The sequence below is a fragment of the Pelobates fuscus genome, chromosome 8 (assembly GCF_036172605.1).
Source record: "Pelobates fuscus isolate aPelFus1 chromosome 8, aPelFus1.pri, whole genome shotgun sequence".
Classification (NCBI taxonomy): domain Eukaryota; kingdom Metazoa; phylum Chordata; class Amphibia; order Anura; family Pelobatidae; genus Pelobates; species Pelobates fuscus.
Genome location: NC_086324.1, coordinates 73,942,970 through 73,968,021, shown reverse-complemented (window position 1 = coordinate 73,968,021; position 25,052 = coordinate 73,942,970). Strand labels below are relative to the sequence as shown.

General features: G+C 39.2%; 1 protein-coding gene across 2 annotated transcripts in view; it reads left to right on the top strand.

Annotated features, from left to right (window-relative positions):
* The window catches only part of COL18A1 (collagen type XVIII alpha 1 chain), a 161,555-nt gene that overhangs the window by 55,681 nt on the left and 80,822 nt on the right, over positions 1-25,052 (top strand). Inside the window, exon 1 of one of the 2 annotated variants that reach the window (XM_063430059.1) lies at positions 23,825-24,764. The exons of the other annotated variant lie outside the window; for it this stretch is intronic. Within the exon in view, the coding sequence (XP_063286129.1) occupies positions 23,900-24,764 (865 nt within the window). The 5' untranslated portion in view covers positions 23,825-23,899. Of the gene's footprint in view, positions 1-23,824; positions 24,765-25,052 lie in introns of those variants that run through there. 2 annotated transcript variants of the gene reach the window in all.

Genomic DNA, 25,052 nt, shown 5'->3' with positions numbered 1-25,052 from the left:
GCAGTGAGGCTGCAGGGGCATGTTCTATACACCAAAACTGCTTCATTAAGATAAAGTAGTTTTGGTGACTATAGTGTCAATTTAACGACACATGTCTATTGGAGCTCTGTATACACTAAGGCACACCAACAATATGGAACTCATATAAAAGAGGGACTGTCCTTCCTAAATAGGGACACTTAGGAGGTATGGTAAAGTGTATTGTAAATCTATTGTCATTATGAGTATTAGTCTCCTGCTGGTTTATGGTGTTTTGTTTTAGGAATGTTTTTGTGTATGTTGTTTGTGTTCTGTGTATGTGAGGTGTGTATTGTGTGCTTGTTGATGGATGCCAATATGAATATAGTGTATAGTATGGGTGCCAATGGGTTGATCTACTGTTTTAAATGTTGCCAGATTTTTCTTGTTGGATGGCTTATAAATGTCACTGTGGAATCTTACAGACAGTGCCTCCAAGCATAGTGTCTACAATCATTTGTCTTATTTAGAAAGATAAAACCCATAGAGCATGACTCAGAAATTACTAATCCTGAAAATATTTTCATTAATATAAGACTCCAGGTTAAATTCACGCAGACATGGGGAAATTTATTAAGGGGTGACTGTTTAAAACCTAGTTTTTTTTTTGGATAATTTTATTCTTTCTAATATTTTAGTTGCGTACTCTCCACTTAATGTAGGACTGTCACACACTTGACTGTCACACATCTACAGTTATTGTATTTGTTCTGGTGAGTATAGTCATTCCCTGCAGGCTTTTTGCATTAAACACTGTCTTTTCAGAGAAATTGCAGTGTTTACATTACAGCCTAGAGACACCTCCAGTGGCCACTCCTCAGATGGCTACTGGAGGTGCTTCCTAGGTCAGTGCTACACATTGTGCAGCACTGACATTGTGTCTTCACCCTCTGCATGAAAACACTCAACTTTCCTCATAGAGATGCTTTTAGTTCACCACCTGGGCTGAGATGATCAGAATTGCTTTCACATGGGATGAGATAATCACTTCTGATGATGTCAGTCAAGGAGGCAGATCAGGGGCAGAGCCAGCACCATCACCATCACCAGCAGACTGGAATAAAGGTAACAATTTACTATATTTAGGGGATAAGGGGGGCCAGTGGGGCTAGACAGTGTTTTTAACACTAAAGGGTCAGGAATACATGTTTGTGTTCCTTGCCCTATAGTGTTCCTTTAAAGTCTGAAATGCTGAACTGGAAAAATTCCAGCTATGATTCCAGTTCAGCTACTTTGGTATAAAATTTGAAATCCACTTTGAATTCCCACTTTAGTGAATAACCCAGATAGTAACTGTGAGACATTGAAATCCTAAGTAGATTTCAAATGAGCAGGGCCCATTTTACCTCTTATAATTATTAAGATTTTGTCTGTAAGTTACTTGTTATATATTCCCAATGTATTATTATAATGAGCACCTCCCTCCTTAATCCCCTCGGACTGACACAGGCTTACACAGTCCAAGGGGAAAATAGTTAAATGAGATCATTCTGATGATTTGGGCTGTCTGACCGGCCCCAGGTGCCGCGACCCACCAGAAAATGTCCTGGTGGGCCAATCTGTAGACATTGATATACCAGTAACACTTTTTACAATAAAATGTAATTTAGAACAAGAACAATGTACCGTATTTACTCAAAACTAACTCACCCTATTTAAAGCTAATAATAATAGTAATAGTCACAATTATTATTTATTAAAATAGAACATTGCAAAAATCTGACTGTTTCATTGGTTTCCACTAGATGGCGATAAAGTGATAAAAATTGGTGGTTTATTCATTTATTTTTACTAACCGTTATGGAACAAGATCACTTTAGTGAGAAAAGAACAGACAATAAGTTAAAGTACACAATATTCAAAGCAACATATAAATAAATGTGTTTTAAAACACCTGGTATTTTTGAAGACCTTAAAACATAAAACATAAAAAAAATGAAACATGCATATGTTTTGGACCTCTTATTTTAATCTCTTTATAGTTAAACTGCAGGGCCGGACTAGCGAAGCAAAGCAGCCCTGGACAAAAATCTATGCCAGCCCAATAGGTCACTCTCACTGACACACACAGACAAGCTTACTGGTACACACACATAAATTTAGTACAGACAAACTCTGACACACACACACACTTACTACAGACAAGCTCACTCTCACACACACACACATTCTCACTACAGACAAGCCCAATGAAACAAACATACTCACTACACAAAAGCACACTGACACACACATGCTCTCTACACACAAGCACACTGACACACACACATGTTCACTGCAGACAAGCTCATTAAAACACTCACATGCTAACTACAGACAAGCTCACTGACACACACACATACAAGCTCACTCACTAGCAGACACACACAAAGGCTCACTCACTAGCAGACACACACATATATACTAGCTCAAACACTAGCAGACAGACACACACACATAAGCTCACTCACTAGCAGACACACACACAAGCTCACTCACTAGCAGGCGCATACACACACACAAGCTCACTCACTAGCAGGCACACACACACAAGCTCATTCACTAGCCAGCACACACACATACAAGCTCACTCACTAGCAGACACATAGACATAAGCTCACTCACATGCAGGCACACAAGCTCACTTACTAGCAGGCACACACACACACAAGCTCACTCCCTAGCAGACACATACACACAAGCTTACTCACTAGCAGGCACACACACACACGCTTACTCACTAGCAGACACACACACACACACACGAGCTCACTCAGCAGCAGGCACACACACACAAGCTCACTTACTAGCATGCACACACACACAAGCTCACTTACTAGTTGGCACACACAAGCTCACTCACTAGAAGACACACACATACAAGCTCACTCACTAGCAGGCACACACACAAGCTGACTCACTAGCAGGCACACACATACAAGCTCACTTACTAGCAGGCACACACAAGCTCAATCACTAGCAGACACACACACATACATATGCTTACTCACTAGCAGGCACACACACACGCACTGTTTGGATGGCAGTGCTTAAGTGTGGGGGTGGGCAGGCGGCGCAGAATTGCTTAGCGGACATAGAGACTGACAGGTCTCCCTCTGGCCGCCAGCAGCCTAATTGCGGCCGCCCCAGCACCTCCCTCCTTAATGCCCTCGAACTGACACAGGCTGGCACAGTCCAAGGGGAAAATAGTTAAATGAGATCATTCTGATGATTTGGGCTGTCTGACCCGCCCCAGGTGCAGCGACCCACCAGAAAATTTCCCGGTATCCGTGTGGGCCAATCTGGCCCTGGTAAACTGAGACATTGTGGGTGATATACCAGTAACACTTTTTACAATAAAATGTAATTTAGAACAAGAACAATGTACCGTATTTACTCAAACCTAACTCACCATCAAATCTAATGTGCACCTCAATTTTTGAAACCTGGAAGCTGAAAAATGTTTTTGCTGGCGAATGTAATGCGCGTTTATACAAGAAGATACTACTGTACAACATTGTGCTACAATGAAAATGTTTATTGCCATATACCATAGTAACATTGATGGTATGTCAATTTTAGTGTTACATGTTAAGTCTATTCTTTCGTAAAGGAACACTATAGTCACCTAAATTACTTTAGTTAAATAAAGCAGTTTTAGTGAATAGATCATTCCCCTGCAATTTCACTGCTCAATTCACTGTCATTTAGGAGTTAAATCACTTTGTTTCTGTTTATGCAGCCCTAGCCACACCTCCCCTGGCTATGATTGACAGAGCCTGAATGAAAAAAAAAACTGGTTTCACTTTCAAACAGATGTAATTTACCTTAAATAATTGTATCTCAATCTCTAAATTGAACTTTAATCACATACAGGAGGCTCTTGCAGGGTCTAGCAAGCTATTGACATAGCAGGGGATAAGAAAATCTTAAAATTAAACAGAACTTGCAATAAAGAAAGCCTAATTAGGGCTCTCTTTACAGGAAGTGTTTATGGAAGGCTGTGCAAGTCACATGCAGGAAGGGTGTGACTAGGGTTCATAAACAAAGGGACTCATAAATGGCAGAGGATTGAGCAGTGAGGCTGCAGGGGCATGTTCTATACACCAAAACTGCTTCATTAAGCTAAAGTTGTTCAGGTGACTATAGTGTCCCTATAAGCCCTCTTTCAGGAACGAAATATGCCTGTATGAATTCATCTGTTTGAATTCACCAGTTTGAATTCGTCTGTTTGTATTCACCAGTTTTAATTCGCCTGTGTGAATTCGTTGGAATGCAATTCGTTGGAAAATGTCTAATTTTTCCCCAAATGTAATGCACCATCGAATCAAGTTTTTGAAACTTTATTTCCCAAAAAAGGTGCGCGAATAAATTCTAGTAAATGCGGTATATTATTTACATAGACTGATTTTTAAACAGTTTTTTTTGGTGAGGGAGTGTATAGACACATTACTGAGAGTTTTATTGCTATGAAGCTTTTTTATACTCAGGCACAGCAACAATATGGAGCTCCTAGAAAAGAAGGCCATTAGAATAGAAAAAGACTGAGGGACTTGGGCTCAATATAGGGACTCTCGCTTCTAAACAGGGACACTTGGAAGGAAAGATAATATGTATTGATATTATATAAAAAAGATATGCAAAACAATTATATTTATTACAGTTTTAGAAAACATACACTACATTCTGCGATATTCGTGAGACAACATCTTTACCTTTTTGTTTTGTTTGTTTGTTTTTTTAACTTTTAGAGCACAAAACAGGAGTACAATTTCACTTAGCGATACAGTAAAAGATGTTCTGAACTAGTTTTGCAAGCCTATAATTTATAGATCGAGCAAGCTAGATTTGAGTTTTCTGGACTCTGAGTGGTTAAACACATAACTGTTTGTTAATTCACTTAAACTTTTACTGATGTTGGTGTGAAATGCAGGATAATGCATGAAGAATTGTATGCACAGCTGGTATTCTGCAAAGCTTTCACTTCCAAAATTCAGCACAGTACATGCAGTTGTCTACTAGGGAAGTTGGCCAAAAAAAAAAAGTCACTGTTAAAATAAAAAAATAAAAAAATAAATCAAGGTAGAACAAGTTTTTGTTCTCTCTGAGAAGTTGCTTGTATAAACTTGAATACCCTTGAACTGAGATTTGGGGCCTGTGCTTGCTTTATGACTGCCAGGATGTACTGTAGTTGGAATAGAGTTGTGCGCCCACACCCAGAACTAGTGCTTTACTTCTCGTTCCTAAAAATAACAAAGATACTCTGGCACTCGTCTCACTACACCTCTTATCTAAGTACATCCAACATGGGCGGTCAAGCAGTTGTTGGACTACATTTCCCATACATGTATGCCTGCCAGTGGCATTTTGGGAAATACAGTTCAACAACATTGTTTAACATTATTAAAACAGCATGTTGGTAAATTTGAAGAACAGGGAACACAAAGTTCGTGCGATATTGCCGATCTCCTGCACCGGTTGTGTGCAAGGAGATGCAGTGGGCAGAGGCAGATGAGTTTTAAGACTTCACTAGCATTGGGACCTTGGCTCCTGGCTATAGTTCACCTAGTCGTACCATGAAATTTCCTCTTTTCTATATTGTTTACAATTTCTGGAATTATGTGCTTCTATCCATCTGTTTGATTTTTTTCGTGTCACACCTTCCCCGTCTCAGCTCCAAGCTTTCTTCTTGTATGAATATTTATCATGCGGGTTCTGCGCTATTTCATTGTTCTAATTCTAGGTCTCTAGAACTGAAAGAATATATTTCCACTATCATATTAGGGTAGCTACCCCTCTTCTCTCCTTATTAGGACTACTTCAGTTACCGTGCATGTATGAGCCAACTGGACTGTCGTCTGCATAAAATGCCCAATTTTAGAATAACTCGTAGTGTAAAAATATCAGTAATCTAAATAAAGTGGATCATACGGCACATGCCCTGAGGATTTCAGTTGCATTCCAAGACTGTGTATACAAATTGCTAAAAAAAAAATCTCAAGTCAGGCTATATATTTTGCTACATGTTTCTGCTTGCAATGCATTGTTTCCAGGGTGGCAGCATGTCCGCGCGCATGCTAGTGTTGATTCACTACTCCAGCGGAAAAAAAAAATTGAAATAAGATTAACGTGGATTCAAATTCCAGTGTTCTATGTCTATATGTAACACTCCAGTGGTTTACATAACGTGAAATGAATAGTTGAAAACTAGTTATGACCTCTTGCGGTCACTTCAAACCACATGTCTGATTTCCTTTCATATTCTCTATTCAAATATTTGTTTTAAGAAGTATAAAAAGTTGGAATGAGACGTTAATGAACACCTGTAGAACAGCAGAAACGGAACACTAAAACCTCAAATTACCCAGTTTCGACATCGGTTAAGCAATATCGCAGTGGCCTTCTCTGCCCTTCCTGCCCTCAACTGTAAATTACATTAAAACATTGCAAAGCAAGTTTGCTAAACTGCATCACCAGATGTTGTGGGGCTACAGCTTCCATAACTCTCAGCCAGGGTGAGGCTGGCTACAAAGGGCAATGATTAGCAATGACTAGTCTTCAGCGACACTTTTCTTTGGCGTAAACTAATTGTAATTAGTGATAGTGAACAGATGCACAGAGTATGCTTGCCTGCTATACACAAGCTAATAATAATAATTACAACTGACATTTTACTCACACAAAATGAACCAGCTGTCCACAACTAAGATCAGAGGTAACCCACTGACGAATCTGTGGTCAAACAGACATTTCCTAAAAGGATAACTTTTAGGAAATGCAGTTGTTTGGTCAGAAGCATCAATTATCTGAGCAACTACCCAAAGACAGCCAAAATGGGGTCCCATTGGATCCGTTTAACCTAGAAATTACTTGGTGGAAGGCCTGCAGGGGATGTGGGTGAGATGCACATGGAGGGGATGTGGGAGCTATGTACATGTGGACAGTATCAAGGGAGATGAACATGGAGGATGTGGAAAAAATTTACAGGGCAGGATGTGTGGGAGATGCATATGGGAAGATGCACTGGGAGTGGTGATTTGATACGTTTATGTCCTAGAGGGAGATGAGGTCCATTACATGGCTGTGGTTTCAGATGGTGGAGTTTAGGTGTACCAAGCCAGCACTGTGTCCTTTGACCAAGGCAGCACAATGTATCGGGTCATCCTATTTTAACAAGGCATTAAACAATTGTTAAAAGTATAAAATTTTTCCTATATTCCTTGCACTAATGTACAGCGTGGCACAGTACATTCTGTTTGAGTTGGTTACTGGGTTACAAGTAAAGGTTCATATTCTATAATTCTATATTAGTGAGCTGGGATTCTACAACATATAGAAACATAGAATGTGATGGCAGATAAGAACCATTCGGCCCATCTAGTCTACCCACATTTTCTAAATACTTTCATTAGACTCTGGCCTTATCTTAAGTCTAGGATATCCCATGCATGCTTAAACTCCTTCACTGTGTTAACCTCTACCACTTCAGCTGGAAGGCTATTCCATGCGTCCAATACCCTATCTGTAAAGTAAAGTACTTCCAGAAATAATTTTTAAACCTTTGCCTCTCTAATTTAAGACTATGTCCTCTTGTTGTGGTAGTGTTTCTTCTTTTAAATTTAGTCTCCTTCTTTACTGTGTTGATTCCCTTTATGTATTTAAATATTTCTATCATATCCCCCCCATCTCATCTTTACTCCAAGCAATACCTGTTAAGATCCTTTAACCTTTCCTGGTAAGTTTGATGCATACAAATGTAACAAAATAAGTCACTAAATACAAATAAATCCATAAAACAAAGCATTGCAACTATCAGACTTCTCATCATGTTTAAACAAAGTTTGTTTTGCAATGGAGGTTCAAATGTTGCCCCTTTTCTCAATCCTTGGCAGCATTAGTGATATTTTGTGACACTGTTGGCAATGACATTATTTTGTTTCTGCTGATCGGACATACGAAAACACAGCAGATGGTAATAGAATGTCAGATCACAGATTACATTCAACAATTACAAGTTCCAAGTAAAATAACCACGAGTTTAGTTCTCTGAAAAGATTTTGAACTCTTTCAATTAAAAGAGAGACAGTTTTAAAGTTTAAATCAAGCACACATAGTCCTCTGGCCCAATGACCTATCTTGGGAGTTGTTTTTTATTTATTTTCTACAAAATATGTGCTCTTCATGTAGGATTTGTTAATTGTGATAAATTAAAGATGTATATCTTGAGAAGATCCAACAATTACTGAAACGTAGGATATTTAGAATTTTAGTTAGTTACAATAAGGTTACCATGGCCACAATCAGACATACACACATACTCCCAGAGCCACATACAAATGAATGTATAAACATATCCACTATGATGTTACCCTCATATTTGACCTGCTGTTTAGTTCCAGAGTTTGAATTTTCTGGTGTGCAGTGCAGACAGGGATCGGGCTAAAAGACCTAGACATCTCCATATGCTCTTCTACGGTATACGGAGCAGAAAGGAAGTTTTATAATGTCACATCCTCCCAGTGCTGCCATACAGTTTTAAAGAAAAACATTTGGTTCACTGCAGCCCTTTAAGTGCAGATTGGTTATATGTCGTAATGTCTTTCTCTCCAGCAAAACAACATAGCCCTGCAATTACCACAACCCTGTGGGCCTGCTGGCTTCCTGCAGAGGTGGTTCAAGAATCCTTTCTTGCAAGGGAAGTCAACAGGTCCTTCTGCTTTTTTGCACTCCTTACAGGTGCATAGACTCTACACCCTGATGGCGCTCCTGACAGCTGTGATGGGTAAAACCTACCCCCCACCAGAAGGGTTGTCTATGTCTTTTTCCAAATTCATACCTGCTAGGCATTCTAATTTGGAAAAATTGCCTGGTTGAGCAATCTTTCATACTAATCTACTTTGGCCTAAATTTTGCACCTCACTTTTAAGTGCATTAATTACCCTTGCCTCTTCCTTTATTGACATTGTTAAATGGTTACTCCAGACACTATGACCACTCTATTTATTTGATGTTGTCATGGTGTCGGGTCTATGTATGTGCATCATTTCGCCGCACATAATTAATTTAACCCCTTCGCTACCAGAGCTGTAACTCCACCTCCGGCAGCGTAAATTGGGTGTCATGAGCCAGGCTAGAAGTGCAAATTTTGATGCACAGAATCTCATTAATTGGCTGAGAGCAGTCAACTGATGCTCTCAACCAATCTATCGGCGGTAGGATTTGCAGAAGCCGTATGTTGCAAGTGTCCTGTTTTCCTTGCTTATATGGAAGATTTAGTAAATAATCCAGTTCAGACTAGGCAAAGACATAGCAAACATCACTATGAGAGAATTATCAAATTGTTCTGGAAAGTGACAGTTAAATTATGTCTTATTTTAATCATATAAGTTAAAGAGATCTAAAAAAACACTTTGTTCTCATAGTTTATTGTCAGTGTTTGCAAAAAATTTATTTTGTAGAAGATAGAAAAATTTGCAATGACTGGAAACATTCTTCCACTTCTCTACCAGAAAAAGTGGCTGAAAAAGACAGAAATCATTGTTTTTCCTTATAAAAAAGCAGGTATTCTAAAATCACTGTTAGGGCGCATAAATGCAATAGATGGAATAACCTGACAGATATGATCATTTGCTCAAAAAAAAAAAATAGACATAAAAGTGTTGCATGACACATTGATAAAACACCTTCACTGTTTCATTTCTCCTCATATCTGTTTGAGTTGGAAAAGAGAAAGCTTGTAATACTAACGGACAAAGAGCTAAGATGAAGCTGCCTAGTTTTGGAATAAAGAGATGTGGATTTCTATTTTATTTTGTTTTTCACATCTCACAAAAATATAATTGTTAAATATAGGGATAATTCAACATATTAAAAGTCCTGAAAAGTGACAGTTCTCCTTTACATTATAGTGGACAGAGCATTTTGAAGATTGGAAATATTAGTCATCTGTACAATTTTGCTCTGTTTTATTTGTTGCCATGTTTATATTCCCCGCATACAGATATATTTCAGTGGATGCTTCCAATTTTGAAATGCAGTTGCATTGGGAATAAAACACTGGACAACAAAAAACTGCCCACAACTTTTTCCTCTGTGGGGTTCTATGCCAAAAATGAGTGCAATGCAAAATACCACAAAAAGATAGTGTTTGGTGCCAGCAATATGTGGTATCTATATCCCTCCCCCCATTTTTTAATGGAATGTGCCCCTAATAAATTGAAAGGTTGGGAGACATATCTAAAATGATGTCTTTAAGAACTGTGGTTGCTTTATCTGCCCACTTAATTGTTGGCACATTCTCAAAATCCTTGTCTATTCTTAACATTTGTCTATGGCTTGTTGGTCAGTAGTTAAAAAAATGTTTTGTGTCTTGCTTTGCATCATGGGCTAGAACTGATTGTAGTATGTATGGTAAGTTTTACACACAATATTTGACAATATTTGCAAAGACCCACGACTTTGACATTGCTGCTAAGAGTCTGGTGGCTGGTGGGCAGAGAGGGCAGCTAAAAGTGAGTTGTACTTACCTAAACCTGTCCTTCGTGGGCGCCGCCATCTTCTTCCAACCGGTCTTCTTCAGCACCAGGAGCTGACATCACTGCTGTACTCTCGAGCATGCAAGAGATTACAACATTGAGGTCTATAGAGGATCCTGCAAGACCGCGGGAACCTCCATAGATAGAGCCAATTGCCAGCAGCTGACACTGGTTGCGGCTAGGGGGATTGATACTTCTAGACAGCGGTAGTGCCGCCCAGTCTCTAGAAGTGTCAGGCGTAGGAGAAATACTGAGACAAAGTAGTCTCTACTTTATCTCAATATATATCTTGACTGGATTGGAAGTTCAGAGAAATTCCAGCACAGTCATTAGGAGTATTTCATAAATATTATATATTTATAAAATACTTGTTTTTTTTCAATGACGGGTGGGGGGACCTGACAGTGCTGCTTTAAAGGGCCATTGATATCTTAAGGGGTCACTACTACGTGGAGGTGATAATGCATAAAGCTAATGATAAATAAATGAGGACCTACACGTTCTGCAAAGCCATAGAGTTTTCAGGTTCTGCATTGATAGTTTGCCATACCAGGCTCATGTCCTGAGGCTCCCACACTCATTCCTCCCAAGATTTCAAATGGACAAAGAGAGACACTTTCACCTCAGGGTTATGAGAGGAGGTGTGGCCAAGGGAGGGGCTATTATGAGAGTTTTTTTTACAATTTACTTATGGCAATCTGTGCAGCTAAAATGTAAATTAGAATCTACGTGTTGTATGCATGGGTGCCGGCTGCAGTGCCCCTTTAACTGAAATGGCTTTCAATTGGACCAGTTAGAAGTAGTGCTTAATGTGATAAAATGTAAATAGTTATGGTAATGATTTAAATTGTATTGTAAAGTTTCATTGCAGGATATATGAAGTCATCAGCTTCATAGTCATAATTATATAATATATATATATAGGGAAAGCAGGATGTTATACACAAGCATACAAAATTAGATTTGAATTAACTTTATTGTCCTTGTACAGTGTGCAAACAAAGACAATGGAACATAGTACAAAGACAATTAAACATTGTTGCCAACAACAACCAGGCAGAAGAGAGTATGAATTAGTGAGAGAGGAACAATTTAACCTTTAAAAAAAAAAAAAAAAAACTATGCACATCTGCACGGTGGGAGAAGGGTGGAGGAGGGAAATAGTTCCTTATTGTATGCAGAAAGGACAAAAACTGGCAGCACTTTATTTAGGTCAATTTGATTAGCCTTGTTTGGTTTGTAAATATTTATTGAATGTGCTTCACTTGTAGGTTTATTCATTAACAAAAAATTGTTTTTGAGGAAACAACTGACTTTAAAAAAATTAGACCAAAAGATCCGAGTTCAGAAAGGATTTGGAACTCAGCAGATTTTGAGATTTTTTTTCCACAACTTCACTAATTTGGTCTAAATGTTACAAATATGTTTAACAAACCACTGTTTAACTAACCAAGTAACTATGTAATCTGCTACAACTGAAAAAGATATATCTATTTTTTCTAGAATTGCTATACTCACTAATTTTATTTTTATTTGTCCTTTAAACGCTCAAGAACTAAAACAAATAGAGAATAGAATTCCCTTACGGTCCAAAATAGTAATTAAGAATGCACACAGACGTTAAAACATTTAATGAGTTACCAGCCATTGTGCCATGATGAAATAGTGATGACATTTACTAAAAAGAAAACAAAACAAAAACATTTTAATTAATAAATTAAATACTGCGAAATGAAACAATTAGTAATCACTTGTTAAATCTGTTTTTTTGTGATCAGCAGTATATATTCACCCATAATGTGTTTTCCTACTGCCTCTTCTAACAGGAGGTTGATGCATGTATCTACTACTCTATTTATTTACTTGTACAGCATTTGTATAAAGGAAATTGAGCCGTGTCGGAATTCTTGAAAAGGGCTGAAGATTCACATTGACTAAATGTAAGCTATTATTGTGTTTTATGGGAGCAAGGTCACATCAAATACCTTTACATATCTGTACATTTTACGTGTCTTTGCTCAAGATGTGTCAGCTGGGAGCTTGTACAAACCCTAATGTCAATTATAAGCTAAAAACGACAATGGGACAGTCTACATATGCTCTGTTGAGACTTGCCAAAGCATCTGGAAGCTTTTTTTTTCTTCTTTTTCCCAGGAAACATGAATCGCCCAGTACCCAGAGGAATCATTGCTTCTTAAATGGGATTTAAGACGTTATGGCTCTAAATTATAACCTGATGATTTGTTTCCGAACACAGATCTGTAGATTCCAACTGTGGGAATATTGTACAATGGAGGCATCTCCTGCAGCAGCTGTAAATCTATTAGCATAATGGCATTAACCTCCCAAGGTGATAAATTAAATATCCCAGCCTTTTACCTTCAGGATATCATTTTCCCAAACAATTACCTTAAAATGAGAAGCAATACACCGTGCTAGAACTCAAACGGGATTTAAAGGGCAAAGGTTCCACACAGGCACTATTAACACCAACATATTCTGTAGTGTTGTACAGTGGTTTAATGAGACATTAATGTAAATTCTACAAAATACATTTTAATTACAGGAACACTAGATGATGAGGGTCGTGCTTAATCGAGCAGAAAATGTAAAGGCAATAAGTAATGACCTAAAGAGTAAGGGTAAAGTGCACACTATTTAAAGATTGTTGGATGTATTTTATCAGTAAGTAAATATGAAATGAGAGATCCAGGTTCATCAACTTAAATCTGCCACACTTGTTGCGTAGTGCAAGATGTTGAGAAACATTCTGATGGGGATTGATCCATACTTGGCTATTTGCACCGGAATAGCTTCTGGTTTTGTGAATGTTTTACCAATGTGTATTCCTAATGCTATGGTGACCTGCTCATGTGTTTTCTAACCTTTTCTCTCACGCTCACTGGTTAGGAAAAGTTAGTTTAATTACCTTTTTTCCCACACCACACTGCTCTCTCCATGGCCAGTCCCGCCTTTTTGTCTGAGATCATCAATCAGAGCTTTACCATAGAAAAGTATTAGGAGGCTATCAAATTCTCACTATGAGAATATCTGATTGAATAGCTGAGTTTACCTCGGCTGTTTGGTCAGAAGAGTCTCTAGTGGCTGCCAGTGTCATATCTACTAATGGCATCTTTGGCCATTGCCGTTCTTGCAAACTGACAATGCTTTCAATTTCAGGAGTTAAATGAGCACCCAAGCCACATCATTGAGGCTAAGTAGTCTGATGCCTTCAAATATCTCCTTATATGACTCAGAAAGAGAAGAAGGTCGTGCTGGGATTATTGAAGACGAAAAGAAGTTGTGGTAGGGGTACGAAGTTAATAGGCTAGTTCATATGATTTTAAAAAAATTAGATTTCCAGTATAGAAATCTTGTTAGTGTTGGTAGTGTAAATGTGAGCAGAGGACAGACACAATTCATCAGTAGAGTAGAATGAGACATATTTGTTTATTGGGACACTGTTATATTCTTTATAAGCCTAGGTTTTTATATTGAACTCCAAAACTTTAGGGAACCCGTGTACTATGTCTGCCTTATTAGCTCTTCCACACAATCTACATTTCATCTGCAAATGTATTAAAGTACTCTATAGTCACCAGAACAACTACAGCTTAATGTAGTTGTTCTAGTGAGTATAGTCAGTTCCTGCAAGCCTTTTAATGTAAACAGTGCCTTTTCAGAGAAAAGATGGTGTTTACATTGCTGCCTAGGTACACCTCTAGTAACGGTCTCTCAGACAGCCACTAAAGAGGCTTCCTGGGTCAGTGCTGCACAATGTGCACCACTGACGTTCAGCTTCTCCATGTTCTGCATGGAGGTGCTGAAGTTCCTCATAGAGATGCATTGCTGCACAGCACAATAGAATCCCAATGTTTTCCTATGGGAAAGCATTGGAATGGTTGAGATTATCAGTTCTGATGATCCCAGCCAATGAGGCAGAGTGGGGGGGAAGCCAGCACCGGTGGACCTGCACTGGAATAAAAGTGAGTTTTAACACTTTTTAAGGGGAGCCGGCCACCTAACGTGTTTTTAACACTAGGGGGTCAGGAATACATTTTTGCATTTCTGAACGTATAGTGTTCCTTTAAGTAAAAGGTGAGTTATAAAATAATGTAAATAACTGGGCCAAAAGTAGCACAAATTGTTATTTATCTATTGACATCCAATGTATCTATTGGAAAATACTTATTGCATGTCAGTTGTGACGTTGCCAGTGCAAACAGCAAAAAGCTTCAATATAAATCAACACATAATTATTTGCAGAAAAGTATCTAGTTTTCAATACAGAATGGAGCGGGTAACTTGACACACTTCACACATGCATTCAGTGTTACTCATTGGACTGGGAATTAGGGAGAATTGACAAGGGAATTGCAAATTGTAGGTCAAAATAACACAGCTGTAAAAATTCTCCAAGTTGGTTGTTTTGCCCTATAATTTTCAATTTCCCTTGTCAATTTTTCACAGTTTCCGGTTTAGTGAATAACCCTTATTGCTACACAAAATATTATTTAAAGCTGCCTGCAGAAAGGTGTAAGCTCCATCCAAATTCTTTATTCATAAACTCCACAAAATAGCTTAATTACCTCTGAGCACAACATAATTAGAAGGAGAAAAAAATATATAAAAATAAGTAATCTCCATCCACTATAATATATATATATATATATATATATAAAGCATTTCTAGACACGTCCTGTATCGACCTAAAACGAGGGGGGGGCTTGGTCTCCCGAACCTGTATCACTATTATGTGGCGGCTCAACTAGCGCAGGTCGCGTTATGGCATTCACCCCCCGATGAAAGAAAATGGGTTGAAATAGAGTCACACATGATGGGACTGGATCTGCCCCAGTTTACAATGTGGGTCCCCAGGGAACATAGGCCACTGCTACGGGTCACATGCCCGGCAATCCTGAACTCCCTTCGGCTGTGGGATGCCTACAGCCGGAGATATGGGTTAGCATCGTCCCCCTCGCCCTTCATGCCAATATTGCGCAACAGGGAGTTTATCCCGGGTATGGAGGCAAGGAACTTTAGAAATCTAGAGCACGCGGGCCTGCAGAGACTGCATCACCTATACCAGGGCTCTGACATAATTACTTTTGACCAACTTAACCAGGGACGACACCTAACACCTGCGGACTTCTTTCGATATCTGCAGCTGAAAGACTATGCTAGCCAACCCCACATAAAAACAATAGCACAAAAAACACTAACTTTCTTCGAATCCATGTGTGACTCGGGGAGCCTGCCAGGGAGACTGATAACAAGACTATACGCACACTTATGCTCCGAATCCCGGGAATGGGGGGAACTGACATACATAGCACAGTGGGAACGAGAACTGGGAGAGGAGCTTGAAGGAGTAGAGTGGCAAGAAATATGGGAGGCAAGTAGGACGACATCAATATGTGTGACGTTGCAGGAACAGTCCCTAAAAACAATGTTCCGTTGGTATACGACCCCAGTAAAATTATTTAAGATGCGCAAAACCACCACGGATGACTGCTGGAGGGGGTGTGGGGAGAAGGGGACCTACCTACATATGTGGTGGGGGTGCCCGAGGGCCACTGGATTCTGGGGGGCCATACGGGACCTTTTAATGCAGATATTCTCCAGAGCCCCAGACTTAGACCCGTGGGTGTACCTTCTGAATAGGTCTATCGAGGGGTGGACGAGAAGGGAGCAAAAATTGATCCACAAAATTACACTGGCCGCAAGGCGAGCGATCGCCTATACATGGCTGAAGCCAGATATGCCCCACATAGCAAGTGTTATTGCACGAATTAAAGAAGTGCGCCTTATGGATGACCTGACAGCTAGGATCAGGGGGTCCCTGGGATCGTTCGGTAAATTGTGGGAGCCATGGGACGAAAGCCCGTTGAGCACATAAATGCGGGACGAGACCTGGGCGGTTCTGGGGGCCGGCCCGGGGGCCCGGCCCCTCTTTCCCCCCCCCTCCCTCTTCCTCCCCCCTCTCCACGGCTGCCTCCCTCGCGCTTCCATGCCCCATCTTGCCTCTTCTTTACACTTTTCTTCTCTGTTCTTTCTGTATACTCTATTCTCCTATTGGCACCACGAACCTTCTCCTATAAGGAGTGGGGCTGATACTTCTCAAAGCACAGCGAACCTTATATTTGCAACAGGAGGTAGCATACTCTATGATTTAATCAGAATGTCTAAACAAGAGATTGTGACACATAGGTTCATGTCCAAATGTTGTTGTTAACACAGCTACTTTTTTGATGTAAACGTGTACTACGCTACCACGGGGATATCCCGGTGCTGTACTGAACCACCTAAAATGTGCTTTTTCATGTGTTGGATTGTGATATTATATTGCACAACAAAAATAAAGAATTAAAAAAAAAAAAAAAATAAGCATAAAATAATAAGTATGATAAGAAAATATGGTTATAATTCTAATTTTTTTTAAAGGGACACCATAGGCAATGCCTTGCCATGGGGAGGGTCTAATGCGCTTGTCGCGAATGTGTATTAGTTCCCCCCCCCACCCTGATTGCATATAATAACCCTGTCAGGGTTATATACTGAAGTGAGAATTCAAAGCGAGTTCATAGTGAATTTCACACTACTAATCACTTGCCCTTGGCGAGTGAAAAGGTAGACCTGGCAAATGGAAATTCACTCTTAAAGAGTGTGCCATGCCCTCCAGGTTTGCAGTGGCAAGTAACCTTTAATGGCTGGCTAGTAGTTCAGGAATTGAAATCTTGAGACCTATAGGAAATATGGCAAATGGGATAAAATGCAAGCTAATTACTATATAGTAACTAGATTTGCCCCGTTTAGCAATCGATCAAACTAACATCTAAGCACAAAGATTTTATCATCAATTGTATTTATTTACAAATGTGTTGGAATAGTATATATCATATAAAAAAAAAAAAACAAGTAACAAGTTTTCATTTTTTTGACAATGATCTGGAATACTTTAATGTACTGGGACCTATTCAATTTCTGTAGGAGCTGTGGTTTTCTGCTAATCCTCAACAGCACAGCACTGTTGTGTAGATATTCTCATTTCAGTGTGTAGTGTGCATTCCTCTTGCCATACCAATTGGTATCTATATTAACTAGGATAACTGGTGTCATGCTATTCATATTGTAAAATACAAGTATGTAAGAATCTTTGTTTTCTATTAAACAAAGCAGAATTGTATAGCGTTTACTGGCAGTATCACATGCTATAAAATGCTTTTTTATTAACACTTATTCAATTTTTCACTTAAAGTGAAACTGTCATATCTCTGGGACTGAAAGTTCCTTATTCGCTCAGCCCAGTAAAAGCTAATATGTTTGTCGTGGGTGAGTAATGAAGTGGAGGTCAGTAAAAGAACATTCTTACCTGCTCTGCAGTGCACCTATTCATTCAGGGCCTCGTGATGCTTTGGTGCACTATTTTGTGCCATGGCATCTATAGAGAAATGACATAGGAGCACATGTTTGCTCGAACATTCCTTGAAACGGGATGTTGAAGAAATTCACATGCTCGGCAGGGTGTATAGATTAATGGGACTCTATAGTCACCAGAACAATGACAGCTTAGTAGTTGTTCCGGAGAGTATAGTTGGTTCTTGCAGTGTTTTTTAAGAGAAAAGGCAGCGTTTACATTGCTGCCTAGCGACACCTTCAGCAGCAACTCCTTGTACGGCTGCTAGAGATGCTTCCTGGGGCAGTGCTGCACAATGACTTTCACCGTCTCCACTCTCTGCATGAAGACACTGAACTTTGCTTTGGGAAAGCATTGTGATTGGCTCAGATCATTAATTATGATAATGCCATCCAAGGAGGCAAATCGGGGGCAGAGCCAAATGCAGGTGCTGGAAAGTTTTACCCTTTAAGGGGGGCAAGGGGCTAAATATGGTTTTTAACACTATATGGTCAGGAATACGTTTTCAAAACTTTTAATATATATATATATAGTATAGTAATATATAAAATATATAATATATATATATATATATAATATATATATATATATATATATATATATAAAAGCCTTAGATTATGCTATAGTGAATAGACTGTACCAGTGCTTAAATAAAGGTAAGTGTTATGGTATTTTAAAAGTAAATCTTTAAGCACCATAACCACTACAGTGTGGTGTAGTGGTTAGGGAACCAATAGTGCCCTGGCGCCCTCCACCCCCCATGTAAGTAGACAAAGTAACCGTTTACTTTGCAGGGTCATCACGTTGGCTATGAGTGGCAGAGTATTTTCCTTTGTTCAATAATGGAAGTGGGTTATTTTGTGTCAAGAGACACAGTGTTACAATATTGTACTAGTAGAGTCATAGTTGCAGAGGGCTACTTAGTAATAGATGATGTAAAAAAGTAACAAAAGGACTAATGGAACTCTTTACCCAGATTTCAATCTGCTGACCTCACAGGCCCAGCAATTACATAAAAATAGCCGAGCATCCAGTCCAAATGCAGATAGTTTCTAAATCCATTAAGATTATATCAGGAAATCCTGGCGTCATTGTTACCAGAGCACTGTGCATATTCTGAGACTGAATAGGAGTCTCACACATCCTCTAAGATACATGAACACCAGGGAGACAGGTTTTCCTTTAACTTCTCCAGAGAATTGAGTGGCACAATATCTAATTTTGTAGGTGTAGTTTTTTTTCTTCTTCAGTTGCAAGTAGCATGTTATTAAGCAGCAGAATAGCACAGTGAGTTTGTAGGGCTTTGTCCTATGGCTCAAATGTATAAATATAGATATATTGTAATAATTTCATTATCATGGATTTTATTAAACATTGGCAGAGATCCTGTCTTTATCCAAGGAACAGGCTATTCATTTTTCAAATGTAAAACCAAACTAATACATTTTTAATTATATTATGTTATTTATACTACCTCTGTAAGATCAGTTTCAACCTGTGCGACAGTTTCTAAAGCACTAGGAATGACAAGCGAGTCATATTAGGCGCTATAAGTGCAATAACTGAAATTTTTATATTGCGCTAAAAATATAAATTTTTATGTTATGTATATTTCTTTTCTAGATACTTTAATTTACTTCCCTTTTGCCTAAAATTCTAAGGAACTATTTCTCTTCAGTTAACTAGTAAGGTCTGTTATCCAATCTCTGGTCTCCCTTAGCTTTGATTTGGTAGTATATGTGTGGCATTGTGAAAGGTGATGGCTTCCATTCAGTTGCCTGAATAGTTTGGAGTATGCCACTAATTCTATTTTCATACAGCAATGCAAATTTAGATTTTTTCCAGTAAAAATTAAAGGGATACTACAGGCAGCCAGACAACTTCCGCTCATTGAAGTTGGCTGGGTGCAGTGTCCCAGGTCACTTAACCCTGCAAAGGTAATTATTGCACTTTTTAAGAAACTGCAATAATTACCTGCTAAGGTTAACTCTACCAGACAGCCACTAGAGGGATTTTGGAGTCATTAGGCGGCTTTTGGTCGCCTAACTGACGATGGACATCCTCACACTATGCATGGGAACAGCATCACCAAAAACCCCATAGGAAAGCATTCTACATGCTTTCCTACAGGAGAATCACTAATGCGAGCGCAGCCATTGCGGAGGCAAAGCCTGAGCCAGCGCCGAGGTAAATAACAGAAGGGGTTTTTAACCCCTCCTTCCCTTCCCGGGGGTGTATGGATTGAGGTGTGAGGGCCACTATAGTGGTAGGAAAACAACTTTATTTTCTGGCACTATAGTTACTTTTAAAAGAATTGCTGGTGGGGTGTATTCTATAAAAGAGTGAAATTCTAGGCATTCAATTCATGACGACCAGGTTTTTCTCAATGTGAAATACTTGAGTAATGTTGTTGAGTGATTCTTTATCAGATAGATTGGTGAGTAATGGCCTGCAGATGCAAACGGAGATAGTAAAATATGTTAGTAAAATCAATGAACTGACAGTCAGTAGTGAGTTTGAAGGCGAAAGATGCAAAATACAATATAAATATTGCAACGTCCTAACTGTTCCTGCTATGCTTTTATTTATGTATGTGAGTACACAGAACTTAAAACAGACAAGAATATTTTTTAACAATGTAAACTGGTGTGAGCAGGGTCCTCATCAACCTATTGTCCCTGTAACATTTTGCAATTGTCTTATTTACTGTTAAATTTCCCCTTTCATAATGTTGTGAAGCGCTGCGGAATAAGTTGGAGCTATATAAATAATAATAATAATAATAATAATAATAATAATTATACAATGAAGTGGATCTTTGAAATCTATTATAGTGAAAATGGGATGAGTTAAGAGCTCCCTAAATTAAGAATAGATAAGGCGACTGTTGTAGCAGACTGCATGACTATGGTCATTTTGGGGTAACATTTTTGCATACTGGTTCTTTCAATCCATCTTTGACAAACGGATGTCTTCTACAATTCCACAGATTGCCACTGCACATACTTGTGAATGTCTGCAGTAGTCTGCGTGCCTATTCATTGCCTATTCATTTTCACTGCCACTTTCTCTGTTTCTCAGTTGCTAAAGTTCTGTTCCATGCAGCTCTTGTGTACCTTCATCATTTCTGTCCCTCTCTGATTACTGGTATGTTAGGCGAGAGCTGGGGAGAATGTAATACAGTGCTACCGTCTCCCCAGTGCCTCATACCACCTATCATTTGGACAGGAGGACTCCTTTGAACAGGCTGGAGTGCCAGCCCTAGACTGTGACTCCCATCAGTCTCTGGCAGTTTCCATAAGGGTTAGTAGCCCCATAGTTCACTTTGCGACACAGTGTCGCAATAATGGAGAGTTTGTGTGCACTACAAAGCTGTGTTATGTAGAATAACAAATTGTCACCGAGGAGTTGCAGATTTACATTGTTTACTTTTTGTTATGTATCTTATTCTTGAATTCCTGCCTCTTCTCATTTCAGGAGGCTTTGCACGATCTCTCTGAGATTACATGTGTCTCTAGTTTACAAAAGTTCCTTTCATTGTTGTCTTTAAATATAAGCACATGGGCGTTCGTTCTTTATTGCCATTTCTGTCTGAATTCCACGAGGCAGCATCGATTTGCCACTTACAGTGCCCTGTGTCACATAGCGCCACAATTTTACAGTCTGCGTGAATAGGGTCTATTGATGCTTCATGTCTTAGAATGATTGATAGCAAGAATGACTATTCTGAAATTCCAGTATGAATAGATGGCTATCTGGCATTTTGTTAGGGTGTGGCTCACATGGATATGAATGGCTTCCATCATTCTTGGCGAAAAATTGGCAAATTGTACAGAATCACTTCAGGATAACATATTTTTTTGGAGTTTCTATAACTTTGAATGATAAAACCGTCATCATTGAAAGAAAAAAGTGACGTGATGATGGCATGTAATAACATTTGTAAATATACTGCCATTACACTTCCTTAGAAATGATTAGCACTCTTGCTGAGCATTGCTCAATGACCCACACCTTCATAATATACATTGTCATCAGTTATTTGCTAAACAATGGATTGCGTTTAATATTTGTGTGTTGACAATAATATGCCAAAGAAGCCAAGTTTCTCCATCTTTAAAATAAATAGCTTTCACTTCTAATTGCTTCTGAGTTAGACAGTTGGCTGAATGCATGTTCTGTTTGTCTTAAGAAGATGCATGTGCACATTACTCAGAAGATGCAATTACTTTGTACCCATTTCGCAACAAAACTGGCAGAATTGAGAGAGTTTAGGTGGTGGGGTTGTGGCAAGATATCACAGCACCCAGCAACTTTGGGTGGCTTCCATACCAAGGTGGCATCGTTGTTGGCAAGGCTAGTTTTCTCACAGATAAAATAATTGTGCGTTGGTGTAGCTTTGAGCTTTGGAGATGTTGTGGAGAAAGACATTATTATCTTAATGGTAAAATTTTGATCAGCCAGCAGAATTCTCCTGTTTGACTTGGAAACCTTACAGCCTAAGGTTGCCGTTATCAGTGTCTTGTTAATATTTTGATTCCATTAATAAGATGTAATAAAATTAATCCCCAGAGGGGTATATCACGTGGGCTTTTTCTTCCTTGGAATTACCATGATTAATGAATGAGCGATTGTGAGCAGGTATTATACACCTCTCTGACTCTTGCCTGTCCATGTATCCTAATGATCTTTGTTTAATTTGATTGGCTTTTTGACAAAACCCATGAAACGATCACAAACACTGGGAATTCCTGGAACTAGGATTAATCGTGTTTAGGCAAGTTTTCCAAACACACAATTTCATTATATAAATATATGTGTGCATGTTACTGTTTATGTCTATGCTTGTGTATATGTGTGAGCATGTGTGATGGTGTATACATCTAATAAATATGTTCTAAATAAATATGAGGCTTATTCACTAAAGAGTGATTTGGAAGCCAAATTGCAACATTTTATGACACAGCTTTTCTGTCTTTCTAACTGCATTGTAATTTTGCAGTTCATCTTTCAATACCCCATAGTCCCCGCAGACCGAAAAACAAAGTGTGATGCACATCAACCTCAGGCAGCCAAGTAAATGCATGTTGGTTGCTGCTGTGATATTTAGGTTTCACAATTCTTCAAATCACACTGCCAACGTTAGTCACTAAACTGTGAATTATCAGGAATTCAAAGTGAATTTATAATTTTAGGCTGCAATAGATGAATTGAAAAAAATATCTAAGCTAGCTTTGAGTTTTGGAAATGTTTTTCTGTTATTTTGGCACAAATTATAAATTTACTTTGAACTCCTGGCAATTTACAATTTAGCGATTCATTGTGAGAGCAATATGGTTAGCTTGTATTGCAGTGTGATGTCATACAGTGCAACTCAGGATTTGAGCAGATCATGTAATATATGTGTATCCGCATGTACATCTGCAACAACACAATGTAAAAAAACAACAACACTGTTATTGCCTTGATACATAATAAAAAAGGAGGTCCATCCTTTGACTAGCAATAATAGCATTCATTGGGCTTGTTAGAGACATTTTCGGAACACTTCGTTTTAAGTATCCAGTACCTAACCAGACACAGTAAAATCACATCCTTCAAAATTCTTGCTTTCAGGTGTTTATGCCGGGTTGGGTATTCTCTTAAACAAAATTCCAGTCCCTTCTTTTCCACTGTAACCTTTGTTCACTAAAAGTGCTGCAATTCTCCAAGACAAAAGCATTTCTTTTTACTTTACATTGTCAAGAGTGAGGTCAATAGTAAAGTGCTCAACAGTTGCTTTTCTCACTGTGGGGCTGGCTTCTGATAAGGAGGTTTGGTTTGGCATTTTTTGTAACCACACCCTCCTGTAGTTTTCACTTCGTTTGAAGGGTAATCTGTGTGTAGTTTGCTTGCTGTAGAGGACAAATCAACGTGAACTGCACATATGTAGACAAGCAGAGCCACTATCATGGCTTTCAGATGGACCTTTCCTCTAGCAGCCGTCCTCCTTCTTACACTACCTGCTTTGGCAAACGCACAGATCTTCAATTGGTTTTTTGGTGGAAAGCAGAGCCAAGTGACTACATCTGCCCCTACAGCAAAGCCTACAGAAAACACTGGGGGTTTTGGTACCAGTGCTGCACATCACCTGCCTGATGTATTGTCAGATGCCCAACATCAGTCTTCTGCAACATCACCATTTACCAAGCATCAGCCACTACCCACAGAGCAACCTGCATCCGCAGAGCATCTCACAGCTGCCCCATCTCTATTTTCACAGCCTGAAACAGCTGCAATTCAATCTGCTGCACCAACTACACTGACAAACACAGAGATCAATACCACACAGAAGGCTAATCCTAGTGACGTGAGTGAAGAGCAAATGACAGTAACAGCTTCTTCTGTACCAAAGCATCAGGAAAAGAGAATATATAACATATTCCAAGTACAGAGTGAAGCCGTGGAAGATGGCTCTGCAGCCGCAGCAACTACACTGGCAGCAGTTGATGAAGCTAGGGTTACCACAACAAACAACGCAACTATATCTCATGACCAGACAGATAAACCTAATCTTGCTGGAATGGGGGCTCAACTCTTAAATGTAGCTGAAGGAATTAGGAATATTATGGAAGGTTGGGATGATAAAGCAGGGCAGGTTCTACAGACCTCAAGTGAGCTGGCACCTGTTCAAAAATTCCAGGAGTTGACCAATGGGACAGTGGAAAGTGAGAATGTTACAGGAAAACATACAAATTTGACTTTGCCCAATTTAAATAACATGAATTTATTGAACAGTTCGATGTCCTCGAGCAATCGTGAGACTCTTCAACCAGGTATTTCTTCTTTTCCAGTCATTCGAACAGTGGATTCTGTGTCTGCAGCATCTCTCAGCAAATCTTTTTCAGGAGGTGTCCGTGTCGGAACTCAGGACATAGAGCCTGTATCCCAAAGCACAAACGTGGAGATGGGAGGACAGTCACTAGATGCCACCACTTTGAACTCACAGACCCTGCACACGGATCACACGGGCAGCATGCGCAGTGCGATTCCGATGACAGCTAAGGGGGCTTTTGTCAGTGGCCTATCCCAATTTGTAAACAAATCACCCAAGTTATTACTAA